The 17,037-nt window shown below is 36.8% G+C and overlaps 1 protein-coding gene across 1 annotated transcript in view; it reads right to left on the bottom strand.

Annotated features, from left to right (window-relative positions):
* Positions 1-16,817, bottom strand: part of USP32 (ubiquitin specific peptidase 32) — a 234,431-nt gene extending 217,614 nt beyond the window's left edge. Inside the window, exon 1 of the mRNA XM_073235293.1 lies at positions 16,632-16,817. Coding sequence (XP_073091394.1) covers positions 16,632-16,689 — 58 coding nt within the window. The 5' untranslated portion in view covers positions 16,690-16,817. The remainder of the gene's footprint in view (positions 1-16,631) is intronic.
* Positions 16,818-17,037: the final 220 nt, after the last annotated feature.

Here is a 17,037-nt window from a genome sequence, read left to right on the forward strand (position 1 = left end):
TGAACATCTAAAATTAAAAAGACAACATGAAGTGTTGGTGAGGAACTAGAGCAACTGAAACTGGTTGAAGTAAAAAAAATTTATAACCACATTTGAAAACTATTCGGTGGTTTCTAGTAAAGTAAAACATGTATTTACCCTACGATATAATCATTTCACTACCTCCTAGGTACATAAAATGCGTGAAGACTTTCACAAAAATGTTTAAAGTAGTTTTATTCATAATAGCCAAAACCAGGAAATTCAAATGTCCAACTGAAGAATAGATTACAATAATCATGTTATATTCATATAGTTAAATACTCAGCAACAACATAGATGATTATCACATCTCTCAGAAGCCATGCTGAGCAAAGAAAGTCCGACACAATAGGATATATACTATGTGATTACATTTATATTAAGTACAAGAACAAACAAAACTAATATATGGTGACAGAAATCAGATCAGCAGTTGACTCTGGTGGGTAGGATGGTTGACTGGTAAGAGGAATGAAGGATCTTTCTGGGGTGATAGAAATATTCTATACTTGAATTTGATAATAATGTAAGTTTAAAACATGTCAAAATTCATTAAACATTTAAGATCTATCTTAATAGGGGTGTATGTTACATGGGTATATGCATTTTTAAATTCACTGATGAGTACACTTAAGATTTGTGCATTTTACCACATGTAAATTTATCACATGAATATTTTCAATAAAGAAAAAAATTAAGAGCTCTTAAAAATTAAAAAACATAAAGCAAAAAGACAAAGATCAATTGAAAGACTGGAATGTGAGGTTAAAAGGTCTCCCAAAAAGCAGTAAAAATATGAAGAAGTAAAAAAGGTTAAGAAAATCTGATCAGTACAGGAGGTCCAACACTCAAACAGAAGACTTTCAGAAGAAAGAAAATCTGAGGGAGGAAATAATTTACGATATAATTTTTTTAAATTTCCCATCAGCCTTCAAATTCAAGGAGCCCATTTTTACAAGCCCACTTCACTTCTTTCGTGAAAAAAGAGCCAAACTAAACAACATCACTGTGAAATTTCACAACGGTTTGAATAAAGATCCTACAAGCTTCCAGAAATAGAAACAAATACACTGGTCCAAGAATTAGAATGGCACTGGATATCTCAAGAGAAACCTGGGAAGCCAGCCTAAAAATGCAGCAATATTTTTTCAAAATCTGAAGAAAAATGATTTCTAACTTAAAATTCTAACTCGGACAAACTTTCAGTCAAGCATAAGGGCAGATATAAAGTATTTTCAGACTTATGAATCTCATACAATTCACCTCACATTAACTTTCTCAAAAATTCCATTCACTAAAACAAGAGAAAGATCTAGAAAGTGGAAGATAGGAGATAGAGGTAACAAACCATCTAGTACAGGAGAATCCCCAGAATAAAGGTTGAAGAGAGTTCCCAGGTTAACTGCACAGCCCAAAGAACAGCCAGTTCAATTTGAAGCCAGTCCCAAGGCTACAAGAAAGCATTAGAAGAAATTGACATCTATAATCTTGAAGAGACTTGGGCAAGTGACAGAGTGTAGGGTTGAATTAGTGATAAATACTTAGAATACTAAACAAACAAAACCACAACAATTAGTTTTAGAGAAAACAAAAAATTGTGCTGCAAACTAATCACAGTTTACTATATAACTTCAGCTATGAATAGGAAGTACATGGTTATAATGTAAACACTAAATATCTGATCAAAATTACTGTAACTATAGTAGAAGAATGAAGTAATAGGGACAGGGAAAGGGGAAGTGGCTAAGGGAGAAGTAGGGGAAGAAAGCTAAATTCTCATGCTCAGAAGTGGGAAGTCAACACATAATGCTCAAAACTAAAAAATCAGTAACAAATACCAAAGATCAACGAAAAGAATATAAAGTGGTCTTTCTGGGAAGGGGAAATGCCAAGGATGAATAGGCAACTGCTACTTATTCAACAAATCATACACAAACTAACACTTTAAACTATATGCATATATGAAACTGATAAAAATAGACAACTCAGAAAAACAAGATACAAAATTGCATGTGTGCTATGGTTAAGAGAATACAAAACATTTATTCAAAAGAAGAGTAAAAGCAAATAATTACCTGTTAAGTGAGAGGATCATTAGTGGAATTTTCTGCCTTTTACAATTTTTCTGTAATATTGTTATACTACGTTTATAATTTTTTTTATTTAGGTATCACTGATATATACACTGTTCTGAAGGTTTCCATTGTGGTTACTACACTCACCCATATTATCAAGTGCCCCCCATGCCCCACTGAAGTCACTCTCCAGCGGTATAGTCTAAAGATGCCAACGAGTCACTACTTGTCTTCTCTGTGCTACACTGTCCTCCCTGTGACCACCTCTACACCATGTTTACTAATCATAATACCCCTCAATCTCCTTCTCCCTCCCTCCCTCCCCCACCCATCCGATTTGGTAATGGCTAGTCCCTTCTTGGAGTCTCTAAATCTGCTGTTTCGTTCCTTCAGTTTTGCTTCATTCTTATACTCCACAAATGAGGGAAATCATTTGGTATTTGTCTTTCTCTGCCTAGCTTATTTCACTGAGCATACTACCCTCTAGCTGCATCCACGTTGCTACAAACAGGATTCATTTTCTTCTTATGGCTGAGGAGTATTCCATTTGGTGTATGTACCTCTTCTTTATCCATTCATCTACTGATGGACACTTAAGTTGTTGCTTCCATATCTTCACTATTGTAAATAGTGCTGTGATAAACATAGAGGTACATATGTCTTTTTGAATTTGAGAACTTGTCTTCTTTAGGTTAATTCCTAGGAGTGGAATTCCTGGGTCAAATGGTACTTCTATTTTTAGTTTTTGGAGGAACCTCCATACTGCCTTCCACAGTGGTTGAACTAATTTATTTTCCCACAAACAGTGTAGGAGGGTTCCCCTTTCTCCACATTTATGGTTGGTTGTCTTTTGGATGCCAGCTAGAGAGTATTATGCTCAGTGAAATAAGCCAGGCGGAGAAACACAAGTACCAAATGATTTCACTCATCTGTGGAGTATAAGAACAAAGGAAAAACTGAAGGAACAAAACAGCAGCAGAATCACAGAACCCAAGAAAGGACTAACAGTTACCAAAGGGAAAGGGACTGGGGAGGATGGGTGGGAAGGGAGGGAGAAGGTGGGGGAAGAAAAAAGGGGGCCTTACAATTAGTATGTATAATGTGTGTGCAGGGGGGGGCACATGGGGAGGGCTGTGCAACACAGAGAAGACAAGCAGTGATTTTACAGCATCTTACTATGCTGATGAACAGTGACTAATGGGGTATGTGGAGGGACTTGGTGAAGGGGGGAGTTTAGTAAACATAATGTTCCTCATGTAATTGTAGATTAATGATACCAAAATAAAAAATAAAAACTAAATACCTGACATAATCAAAATTAAAAATTTCTGAGCATCAAAAGCCATTATTAAGAGCGGGAAAAACACCCCCAAGAAAGGGAGAAAATATTTGCAAATCATGTATCAGATAAGGGATTAATATCCAGAATATATAAAGAACTCCTACAACTGAACAGCAAAAAAGCAAACAACTCAATTCCAAAAATAAACAAAAAATATATACAAATGACCAAGCACAGGAAACAATGATCCACATCACCAGCCATTAAGGAAAAACAAATCAAAACTACAATGAGTTGCTACTTCACACTGATTAGGAGGCTAAGAAAGACAAATAACAAGTGCAGACAGGGTATGGAAAAATCGTAACCCTCATAATTGGTGGGTAAAATAGTGCAGCCACTTTAAAGAACAGTTTGACTATTCCTCAAACTGTTAAACATCAAGTTACTCTACGACCCAGCAATTCCATGCCTAGTTATATATATATTCCAAAGAACTGAAAACAGGCACTCAAACAGATCTTTGTATCAATCCAATGTTCACAGCACCATTATTCACACAGCAAAAAGGTGAAAACAATTCAAATGCCTATCAACAGATGAATGGATAAACAAAATGTGGAATATACATATTACTCAGCCACAAAAAGGACTGAAATTCTGCTCCATGTTACAACATGGATATATTTTGAAAATATGCTAAATGAAGTAAGACTGAAAGAATAAACATTGTACGATTCCACTTATACAAGGTACCACGAACAGGCAAATTCAGTAGAATAAAGGTAACCAGGAACTTGGGGGAAGAGGGAATAGGAACTTATCTAATGAATACAGAGTTTCTGTTTAGGGTGACGAACAAGTTCTGAAAATGGTATTGGTGATGGCTGTACCTTATGAATATGGTTTAAACAGTAAATTTCATATTATGTATAGCTTACATAATAATAAATTGCTAAATCCAGGAGAAAACAAAAATAAAAACATCTATGTACACACTTGAGTGCCAGTCAGATGAAAACTCACATGAAATATGTCAGAAGTCCCTTACAACAATCCTAAAACATATAGTTGAAAATACAATCCTGATCATAAAGCCATATTCCTATTACAATCAGAAATCATAACTCAGTGTAATTTTGTTTTTTCTCATATATGTGAGAAAAAATATATTTACGTATTAACATAAGGACACGTATTAAGATTAGAGTATATATTGGGATTAGGATATATATTAATATATGTGTAGTTTTTAGAAAGGGTTTTACAGAAATGAAAATGTCAAATTAGCTCTGGTGTAAGTTAAGGAAAATAGACTTTTTTAACTATTAGAAGATAACTGTGAAGGACTTTATAAATGTGAAAACTCTGAAAAGCTGAAAAATCCACTTCTAGTGTTTTTACTTGCACAGAGAAATGCATAAACATCTATTATACCAGGTATAAGGACTCAAGATACTAAGATAAGCAGAAAAGTCCACCCTTTCAGCTTAGCTTATCCCTGACAGGATCACAAGAAGCACTGATGAGAAGTAGATGTCTTGGGTGCATTTTCAAACCTCAAGACAGACAGAAGTATATAAGATGAGCAAACTCTTCTAAATTCTAATGCATCACACAATTGTCTATCTTTGAATGAATTCTTCTAACACATGTAGAACTGCTAATGCAGTGCAGTTCTCTTGGACCTACAACTGTAACTCTGTCACTTCCTAAAAACTTGCAAACTGGGAGTTTGAGCCACATGTTATTTAAACATTCAGAAGAAGACATGGAAGTGAAAGTTAAAAGGTATATATTAAAAGAAAATGAAATAAGATAATTTATTTTTAAAAACATCATATCACGATCACATATAGACAAGAACGCCTGTAACCATCCAGTTCCTTTCCATCATCAAGCATTTGCTGAACACCTAACCTGTTAAACACAGCAAAGTGGTTTTAAAAAAGATTCTTCCTCAAGAAACTTGCAATCTAGTGTGGAGATTAAGTTAATAAATATAAACAATACTATATGTATATAAAAATATTCAAATACCAAGGATATACAGTAAGAGCCAAAACAATTTACAGAAGGTAAGTGCTGGATTATCAAGGAATATTCCAAAGAAGCTAAGATTTAGCAAGGTCTTAAAATCTAGACATTTTGGTAGAATCAAATGAAAACGAACCCTTCATAATCTAGCTTCATCTTGCTTGTTCAACACTTAAATTATATGGCTAAAAAAGGTTCCAGAAATTGCATGAAATTTTGACATGACTTTGCTGTGTTTCCTATTCACACCAGTAAGTATATGCTGTTTATGAGAAATGTGTCTCTGATCAATCAAACCAAGGCTCACCTCCAAAAAGTAGATACTCAAACTTAATCAAAGGTGCTAATTATAACAGAAATTAGAAATTTACTAGTCCTTGCATATAATTTGTATTTTCTTTTTCCTCCACATTTTTTGAGTGCTTCATGGATTCAGATAATTTGAGAGTAGGAGACATTCTTTTTAACCCAAATTTTAAATGTTTATATCCCTGAAACATTTTGACATTTACATAAATGTCATGAAACAACCATAATTTATTCTGTAAAAACACAATTTACCAGATTATTAGTTTTATTCTGTCAGCTTTCTCCTTTAATTCAAAGGGCACTAAGTTGTCCCACTCTTTTAGTCAATGTTTTAATAAGCCCTGCCAGGTACCTTTTAGGCTCCAGAAATCTTATTCTCAAGGACTTCAGAAATCATATAAAGTAAAGGAAAACAGTCAATTAAACTAGTAGTGGGAATGCAGTGGGATAACTACAAGTGCGTTAGAGCAGCAAAGGAGAGAGCAATACCAAGCAAGGCTTCTGACAGGACCTGATGGCTGGTGTTTGATGAATGAGGATCTGATGAGGCAGATAGTTCAGGGAGAAAGGTGCATGTCAATGAGCACATACTTCTTGCCACCCACTTCTGGAAAAAAAAAAATAACACACTGGCCCTAATTTCAAGGCACTAGTAGTATTTTTAGGAATTTACTTCATAGAAAAAAGGCTTATAAATTGGTCTTAAAAATGAATTCACATCTCATTTTTAAAAATGAGCTCACCATAAACATACACAGAAAAGTAAATAAAGTTAAGATTCTATTTATATGAGACTCAGAAACAGGCACAACTTATCTATAGTGATAGAAATCAGAACACTGGTTACCTCTGAGGGGCAGTATCGACTGGGAGACGGCAGAAGGTAGCCTACTGAAGTACTGGAAATGTTCTCTATGTTGGTTTTGCATGGTGGTTACCTGGGTACATACCTAAAAGTTCATTAAGGTATACAATAGGATTTATGCACTTTACTCTACATAAGTAATAAAGGGGGGCAGCATTCCAGATTTAGGAAGCCACATTTTCAAAAGCACTAAATGTTCAGGCGGGGACCAAATCCCAGAAACTAGCCCACACTAAAAAGACTGACTTCAAACCATAAGGTATAGGTACCTTCCACTGAAGGGCACCTGAGTAAAATGAACACATGTGTATTTCAGAAAGATTATTCTAGTAGAAAAATAAAGAATGGATTGAAGGGGTGGAAGACTAGTAGTTCAGGGAACAGATGAAAGCCCTTCCTCTGGCAATGACTTTAAAGATAGAGAAGAAACATATTAAGAAGGCAGCACCAAAGGAACACTACAATAGATTAAATGTGAACAGAAGAAAGAAAGGGTCTCAACTGATGACCAGCTTTCTGGCTTGGGCCAGTGGGTAAATCATTAAGACATGCAATACATAAGCAGATCTGTGGAAAAAGAAATAACATTACATTTCGGACTCTACTGAAATAATACAAAAAATATGCTCTACTAAAAATGGAACATTTTATATAAGATGTTATTTAGTGTCAAGTGCTCATTCAGGTGATGTCCTATTTCTTTTATTATTTAAATATACTTGCTTGGCAGTCTTCTGTCAAGTTCAATTTGAATCTCTATGGTACCAGTGATATGACAATATAAAATGCTTCCAACATTAGGTAATTGCTTATTATACCTTTAAATCATAAAGAATAAGCAATTCTTTGTCCTTCCGTAATCAGCTGTGAAGAGGTATTCTCAAGTCAGCATATCTGACAAAGAATAACTTCTGATCTATAAAACATACAGTGAAAGAGTTCATTTATGGAGCTCATATAAAGAATCTCTAAAACAAATTTATTAATTAAACAACTGTACTAAACCCACCACAGCTTCCTACCACAGCTGTTCACCAACACGCCAAAATCAACTTTAGAACAGAGCCAAAAATGATGTAACATGTTTAATACAACTAAACATTTTTTAAAAGCAAAGGATGCACTTATACAGATACACATAGAAAAATGTGAGTTTTAAGCCTCAGGACACACACACACTGAGCACACACACTTATCCTGAACCAAGTTTCCTCTAAAAGTTCAATCTGGTTTTTAGAAAAGACAGCTGTGATATACAATTCACTCACTCAACAAATATGTATTGACTAGCTAAATATGTGGCAGGCACTGTACAAATGCTGCTAGGGATACAGCAGTGAACAACACAAATATGTTCCCATCCTTATGAAATCTTTTAGTCTAGTGTACCTGATCATGAAAATTGCATTCTAGAGCAAAGCCTTCCTCTTACTCTGATCTCTAAATGATCACTACATTAAATCTGCCTTGTGGCTTAAATTAAGACACACATGACCAAAATAAGTATAATGATAATTAGGAACTTCAGAATAATAACTTGGTAAAAATACAGGGGATCCAACATATAACAGTGAAGGAAATCTCCTGAATAATGTCAAGGAGAATCCAAGGAATGGCAGCTATGCTTTCAGCACAAGGGGCAACAGGTAAGACTGGAGCAGGCCAAAAGGCTCAGGAAAAGTTTTTTCCAATATGATGAACTGCATGAACATCTGATACATATGAACATGTATGGATCAGAGTTAACAATTGGGTGGAACTTTGGGGGTTTAATTACAGTAAACAGAAACCTAAGCAAATAAAACACAAGGCAATTATTGGAGGAAATCAAATGTATAAGGAAAGGAAAAGTAATCCTAGTATATTAAATGGCTATGAACAGTACTAATAAAGGTCCAATTATATAAACTCTAAACAATGACCTGACCAAAATAAGAAGTATTTACCAAGATGAGGAAATAAGAGGAAAAGAGGAACACATGTGTATGTTTGAGGGATTGGTAGCAATGTAATAAAGAGCTAACTTGGGGGTGGGAGTGGGAAGGAGTAGCAATATGAGTATATTATTTCAAAATATAAAGATAAAGACCAAATTAATAAATTTATAGTGTTAAAAGTATTGGCCAATGGGTAGAGGAAAACTGGCGAGGGAGGGTAATAGTACTATTGTTTTCAAACCATGCCCTGTAGAATCATTTGATTCTAAATTATGTGCACATATCATACTGTGATAAAAATCAAAACTGAAAGATTAAGGGGGGAAAAAGCATTAACAATGGAATGTAAGAGAAACAGAATCTTAGCCCCCACCCCCCCAAAAAAAGACTACTCATAAATTTATAGTTTAAAATCCCTGGATTATCTAGAACCAATAAGATAATGTATGTGGAGGTGAATTTTATTCTCACCTTCCAAAGTAACACTGTACAACACTTTAAGCAAAAAGTTTCCAACTCAAACCTCACATTTGGCAGTAAGATGGTATTTGTCATTACGGATAAAAAGTACATGAAGATTATTATATTAAGTCATTTCATGCACAAAATTATTAAGTATTATATTTAACCAAAAGATATTCTCAAGTGTTCATAACACAATTACTTGCTGCCATTCAAGAATTTACATTATTAGGTATCAACTTAAATATTTGAACCAAACAGACAAAATCACATATTAAAGTTCAGGCTCTTACATTTTTAACTATATTCCAAACATTTAGCACAAAAAATTTCCCAGAGTTGATAAAAGAAAAAAATTTTGAGATGGACACATTGCTTAGTATACTCAATCCCTGTCAGCACTCCATTCTTTACCTTGCAACCTTACTTACATTAAGGAAGTTCTCCAAATCTCTCCATAATTTATACATTTAAACATTTCTCAGCCATCCAATATTTACTGAACACTTACAGTACACCAAACATGGCACCTATACTAGCACTGGGGATTCAACATCATGCCTGAGAATAAACATGATAATTACATTATTATGACGGAGGCAGTAATGAACTATACAGAGTGGTGCAATAGTGACAGAAGATCACCTCAAATTAGGTGATAAGAGAAGTCCTCACTGAGGCCATCAGAGCTGGGACTTCAGTTATGAAGAATGAGCCAGACATGAAAATTTGAAAATAGCTTTTAGACGCTGAAAGGAAAACAGGCTGAGAGGAAAGGAATGACAGGATTATTTGAATTTAAAGATTACAACAGGTATCTTAGCAAGAGATGACAGCAACAGGACTGGAGTAGAGGCAGTGAAGATGAGCAGAAGTTAACAGACTGGACTGGATACCAAAGTAACAGGGCTCGTTGAAAGACTCAAACTGGGAAAAAGAGGGTAAGTCAGACAGTGAAATCAAAGGAATAACTGAGAATGTCTATAGATTCTTAGATTTATTAACTGTGTTGAATAGTGGTGCCATTTACTATCATGAGAAAGACTAGGGGAACCCTACATTAATAGATGGGTCCTTTCATAATGGAATCTCTAGACTCACAAGTCATTAGGAAAAGGCAAGAAACCATAGCAAAGCTTAAAAGATTTTTTTCGCAAGGGGTAAGATGCTGAGAAAATCTAACTTCTTTATAGAAATGAAAGAGAAGCTGGAGAACTTCCTCTGTAAATCCTCATTTCAGCACAGTTTTGCTTTTAATGCAGTCCAGTATCAAGGACTACAAGAACCATATTATATCAAGGTTTCAAAATATCAATTTTCCTGAACCTTGTTCACAGGAAAGTGATGAACTTAGGATTTCCCTAAAATAAAGAGAGCTTTATATTAATGAATGTTATATCTCTAATAGAATGGGGTATCGTAAGGGAAGACCTTCATCTTTGAAGCTAGATCTAATATATAGGTCTCTGACTAAAATAGGAAGTATTAAAAAGCTAGTTTTATCAGGCTTTTTTGTAATTAACTGTCCACCTCTAACCTCCAAGAGCTCTTTATTTACAGATGAGAGGAACAAGAGAATTTATTAGCATGCAGAAAGAGGTGGAGTGGCTTGATTTAAACACAAATATCACAAAGGCCAAAACGTAAAAGCAGAAGTACAAACAAGACCCAAAAAGAGAAGCCATGCTTTATGGATACAATATGAAAAGAATTGTCAGTCCCATCATAGTCTTCTCCGTTACCATTATCAAACCACCAACTTTTAATTCATAAATAAAATCCCCCTACCTCTGCAACTGTTTAACATTAAAGCTTCTAATCCAAACTCTCAGCATTAATCTCTAGTGCTCCAAACACAGAATTTCTACAGCCATTGCAAGAATAACACAGGCATACCTCATTTCATTACGCTTCAGAGGTACTGCATGTTTAACAGATTGAAGGTTGTCCCAACCCTGCATCAAGCAAGTCTACTGGCATCAGTTCTCCAACAGCACTTGCTCATTCGTGTCTGTGTCACATTTTGGTAATTCTCACAAAAGTTCGAACTTTCCACTATCATTATATTTGTTATGGTGCTCTGTGACCAGTGATCTTTGATATATTTATTCTAATTGTTTTGGGGAACCATGCCCACACAATAGTGAACTTAATCAACAAATATGTGTGTTCTAACAGCTCCACCTACTAGCCATTCCCCTTCTCACTCTCTTTCGTGGGCCTCCCTAGTTTCTGAAAGAGAACAATACTGAAATTAAGGCCAATTGATAATCCTACATGTCCTGTAAGTGTTCATATGAAAAGAAGAGTCACACATCTCTTACTTTAAATCAAGAGCCAGATTATTAAACTTGGTGAGGAAGGCATGTCCAAAGCTGAAACAGCCAAAAGCTAGGTCTCCTGCACCAAACAGTTTAAACAAGTTGTGAATAGAAAGGAACAGTTCTTGGAGGAAATTAAAGCGCTATTCCAGTGAACACATGAATGATAAGAAAGTGAAACAGCCTTATTGCTCATATAGAGAAAGTTTGAATAGTCTGGATAGATCAAACCAGCGAAAACATTCCCTTAAGTCAAAAGCCTAAACCAGAGCAAGGTCCTAACCCTCTAATTCTATGAAGGCTGGTTGAAGTGAGGAAGCTGCTGAAGAAACTCCTGAAGCTAGCAGACACTGATTCATGAAGTTTAAGGAAAGATGCTGTCTCTGTAACATAAAAGTGCAAGGCAGATTCTGTAGCATCTTATTATGCTGATGGACAGTGACTGTAATGGGGTATGTGGTGGGGACTTGATAACAGGGGGAGTCTAGTAACCATAATGTTGCTCATGTAATTGTACATTAATAATACCAAAAAAAAAAAAAGTGCAAGGCAGGCAGAAGTGCTGGTGTTTAAACTGCAATAAGTTATCCAGAAGATCTAGCTAAGATAATTCATGAAAGTAGCTACGCTAAACAACAGATTTTCAATGTCGATGAAATGACTTTCTATTGGAAGAAGATGTCATTCAGGACTTTCATTTCTAGACAGAAGTCAACGTCTGACTTCAAAGTTTCAAAGGACAGGATGACTCTCTTGTTACGGGCTAATGCAGCTGGTGACTTTAAGTTGGAGCCAATGCTCATTGCCCATTTCAAAAATCCTAATTTAAGAATTATTGTATATCTACTCTGCCTGTGCTCTATAAACACATTTCATTTCGATATTTGCTTTATTGCAATGGTCTGGAACAAAAGGTGCAGTACCTCCAAGATATGCCTGTAAATCACTTCCCTAACATTTCCTATGACCTAGCATATAAACAAGTGCTAAAAACTTCTCTTTCTCCTGAGAAAACACCTGGCTACTGGTTGGTTGCCACATTCCGAACTCTAGGTTACTTACACGTTATTTCTAGAAAGTAACCCTGAATGGTGTCACTGTGAAGTCTCACTAACCATGCACAAAGACAAACAATGAACAAGAAAAAACAAACAACAGCTCTCCAGTTTAGTAAATGGGAGGCCATTAACCATGAACTGATGTCACTTCATTCCCCCCACCCCAAAAATCCATGACTCATTAGCATATTTGTCTCTCCCTTGTCACTGACACTCCATATTGATTGTCAAACTGGAGATAATGAAAAACAGCACCTTTGTAACTACTTAAGTGACTACATATAAGCAGACTGATTTAAAACTGCCACTTTTTTTTCCTTTATATCTAATAACTGGTATAGGTGGTATACTTGCAAAACGCTGAACAAAACCTGCAATTCCACACTAATGCTGGAGAGTTCAGCAGTAAATTTAACAAATTTAGATGAAGGCAAACAAGTGCTTTAATAAGAGAAAATAATGCACCCCAGAAACCACTACCCATGAAACTCAATTTTCATTTATACAATGACAAACCAGTTAATATGATATTATCACAGGTAGTACATTACTAATGAAAATTTAATATTAATACTATCAAACTTGGTGAATTAAAATTTTGATTGGAGAGTCAATGTTCTAAAAGCATATCAGGGTTGGTAGATAAGTACGAAAAGTACTGGGCTCTTCAACTATTACATGGTTAATTTCTCCACTAATTAACACAACCATCTTTAAGTGACTAGAAAATAAAATTTTTTAACCCATAATTATTAAGCACATACTATGAAATGAGTACAATTTTCGGGATCTTTCCAGGCCATCAAATACACCCACACACACTGCATTCCTATAGCACTCACTTCTTTAGCATTGTAGCACCTGACATACTATATGTTAATTATTTATGAATGATATACTAATGTACTATTTATTGAAAATATTATGTCCATTATCAAGCTTATACAAAATAGAACTCTGGATAGAAGTTCTAATATTTTATTCCCTCCTCCATGTTTAGTCAGTCCTGCATATACCCTGAGGTGGTACATTTCAGTGGAGATCACTGACTGAGGCTATGCTTCTAGAGGGAAGGTCTTAGTTATCTTTGTTTCTTCAGTGCCTAAGTCATAGCTGGTGCTTAGTAAAAATGTGCTGAATAAATGAGACACTAGAAAATGTGAATCCACAACATAACTTTTTGACATACTACAGCTCATCACCCAGCTACTTAGTCCAATATAAGTGCCATATTCTACTTAAAGAAAGGGATTAGAAGAAATGTACCCATTATATTTTATTAACACAATTTAAAAGCTAAGGACAATTTTAATTCAGTCAATTCTTGCAAAACAAAAAACAAAAAAACTATAATTCTCAGTTTCCAGAATTATGAAAAGGAGAGGAGAGCAGGAAAAAATAATTAAAAGAACTGAAGATTTTTAAGTTCTTAAATGCTCTAAACTGCAACTCACCTTTCATTCAATGTTTTTTTAATGCTATGTTCCAAGCATTTGGAATACATTTTTAGGAATACACAAGCCACAAACTTAGATGCAATAAAGAAGTGAAGAGCTGAAGAACACAGCTGCTAAAATTCTCAGTACCCATGAAGTTTAAAAATACACACTCCAAAAAAATAGTAAATAAATAAATACATTCTAAGCCAGTATCAAGCCTTCAAGAGAAAGCTTATTTGTGGTCTATTCAAGATATTTAGCAAAGATAAATGCAAGCAAAAAATGTAAGTTACCACTAATACTTACCCCTCAAAAACAAAATTTAAGGTATACTTTCAGAAAATTAATGTTTATATAACTGACATGCAAACTAGCTAAAACGGTATGCAAAATCAATCCTCCTAATTTCTAGAGCTTCTGAGATGTAAATGAAAAGTCAGGAGACTGCCTTTTATTCAGGTTCAGTGTGTGTTATCTGTCATTAATACAACACTTGATTTCCAAGGCCCCAATCTGCAAGATAAACTGCCTGCAATGCCATGTTTGTATGTGGCAATATATAATTGACTATTTTTTAATACTACCTAATTATGGCTAGGCATTATTCAGTGCTCAATAATTTTAAGCAAAGCCGGTGGGTGGGTATTTCAGTAGTTTATAAGGTGGCTTTTTATTTATAAAGTGATTCATATAACACACATTATGTGTGCTTGTCCAGTACCCCCCAACATAGATATACAATCTAAACAAGCAAATAAGACAAACTGATGGAGATTTTAGTACCTATTTAGACTTCTCACATGCCCCCAAACAGTTCTCAAACCATTATCTATGAAAAGTTTAATAAATTCTTTCTATAACCTTACTAAAATAAATCCTACAGTTGTCTGACATTTAACAGAGTAAATAGTATCATGTTCAAAAGAATTATCCACTAAAACAAAGCTCCTGGCTTACATTTAGAAATGCTATCAACTTGCTTCTCTTTTGCTTTAATTTTCCTCTGCAGCAAAACTGATAAAACAAAAATTCACTCAAACAACAATTAAATAAGGTTTACCACATATTTTGCTACCTCTTCAAACATTTTAAAATTCAACAGGCAGACACTTCATTACAAACTGAACAAAGACCTTCAGTCAAAAGCAGTTTAAATTGCAGCAACTATTTATTTATATTTAAAAGGTACTAAAATCTTAGTTTGATATTAGAAAGGCTTGAGTGGAATAAAAGTTTAATTTCAGAATTCCTTAATGCCAGGTACATCATCCTCAAACTTAAGAAACTAAACACTTCTGAACTCTGAAGCTGTAAATCAATTTGACTGATGTCCTCTTTCATGCCATGTAAGCCATTGCCTAATTGAGGCCAGACCTGTCAGGCTTAACAGCATCCCGGAAATGACTAGCCTACTAGAGCTGGAAACACATCAAGAATTTGGAGTATTTCTCATATTGAGGCAGACAAGGAAAAAAGTTTAAGCGAGATTGTCCATAAGAATAATCATTATACTGTTCCACAGGAAAAAAGACACAGAAAGCATATTTTTGTTATTCTAGTCAGTCTACAATAAATACATCTAATTCTGTACCTATTTTCAGGTGAGAGCCCACTGAACTTAACCCTTCCTTTCTACATATGAACAAGAGTTCACTACTAAATTCTCATTTTGAATGTCTGTCTTTGTGACTAATTTTTATTTTCTATCCTTACCTACCAGAACCATCACCTGGAGCATGGATGGTTTCTTGACTTGGAAACCTGTTAACAGTAATGCCTGCACCTAACTTCATGTTTTTTCACTTCTTACAAAGAAAAGAAATACAAGCCCACACACATACATAAATACATACACTCAAATCCCAGATATGAAAAATAAAGTCACATTCCAGCCATAAACTGCAATAGACACTTCCAGGTAGCGCGTGCTTTAGCGATCTTGGGCAGTGGTATCAGAGTAACTGGTAGGGGGTTGGGGCTATGAACAACATACTGTGCATCTGAGCCAATAAGCAGCAGGCTAGGACTGGTAGCAAGGCCGGTCTCAAAAGGGAGCTACACAATATCAGAATGATGGATTTCCGAATGCCATTTTATGGGGAGGGAGGGGTGAGAACTGGGGATCAAGTGCAATAAAAGGAAGGCTCTGGCTAACGTCTGAGGAGATGAAACCAAAGACAAGGTCTTGGGGCAACACCAGCTGTCCAGTCTCATTTCACCCCACACAACTAAATTTCAGGTCGTTCTAATCAGCCTGCGGCTCAAAGGGTGAGGGGGCGGAAGGAGTGGATGGTGATAGCCCCCAAGAGACTGGCAAAGGCCGTTGGAAAGGCAGAGACTCCAAGACTGGAAGAAGCTTCTAGCTTCTACCAGCAGAGAGAAAAGAGCTTTGCAGCCGCCTCCCCTCTGCCTTCCAACCAAGGCTGTCAGGTACGAGGTTAGGATGCTGTTGGAGGTTTTCATGGAGTGATGAGAAAATGGCAGTAAAAGATGAGGGGGGCTGGAAGGGCTGGTGCCACCCAAGAACAGAAGGAGAGGACTTCCCTGGACGCATCAGGAAAACAACGCCACAGAAGAGCACAGGCATTTCCCTGCCAGCGCCAGACACCTCTCTTTCTGGGAAAGCTTCGCCCCTTTCCAAACGGTCCCAATTTCCAAGCACTGCTCCCACCCGACCGTTCTCCCCCATAATCTTTCCCATCTCCGGCCCTCCATTCCCTTCCGCTTCAGACGCCCCCACGCCCCTCCCCGACCCGGTCGCCCACCCTCCGGGCAGCCCGTCGCCGGCCTCCCAGCAGCTCGCCCAGCCCCCTCCCCCGCCTCACCTCTCCTCAGTGCCTCCTCGTAGCTGAGGAATCCGATCCGTGACTCCTTGGCGCCCATGCTCCCTCATCCCCTCGGCCGGGTGTCGGAGCCTGATCTTGCCCCCAACCCCGTCCCGCCTTCTCCTTGGCGCCCCTGGGTGACACTGGTGGCGTCCCCCACGCCCCTCCTCCCCCAACACTAACAAGTGCGGCTTCTGCCCCAGCGGCTCCTCCCGGCCGCCGCCACCACCTCCATTCCGAGTCACGTGACTGACCCGCCCCTCCCTCCTACTCCGCCCTTCTGCGCTCTCTACCCCGCCTTCCCTTCTCTCCTCACGCCCTCCTCCCGCCACCCCGCCGGGGGTCACCTGACCCGAGGCAGGGGATTGTTCCGGGTAATGGCCGCCAGGGGCCACTCACTCCGCTC

This window comes from Manis javanica, chromosome 4 (genome assembly GCF_040802235.1).
Source record: "Manis javanica isolate MJ-LG chromosome 4, MJ_LKY, whole genome shotgun sequence".
In the NCBI taxonomy this organism is placed as follows: Eukaryota; Metazoa; Chordata; class Mammalia; order Pholidota; family Manidae; genus Manis; species Manis javanica.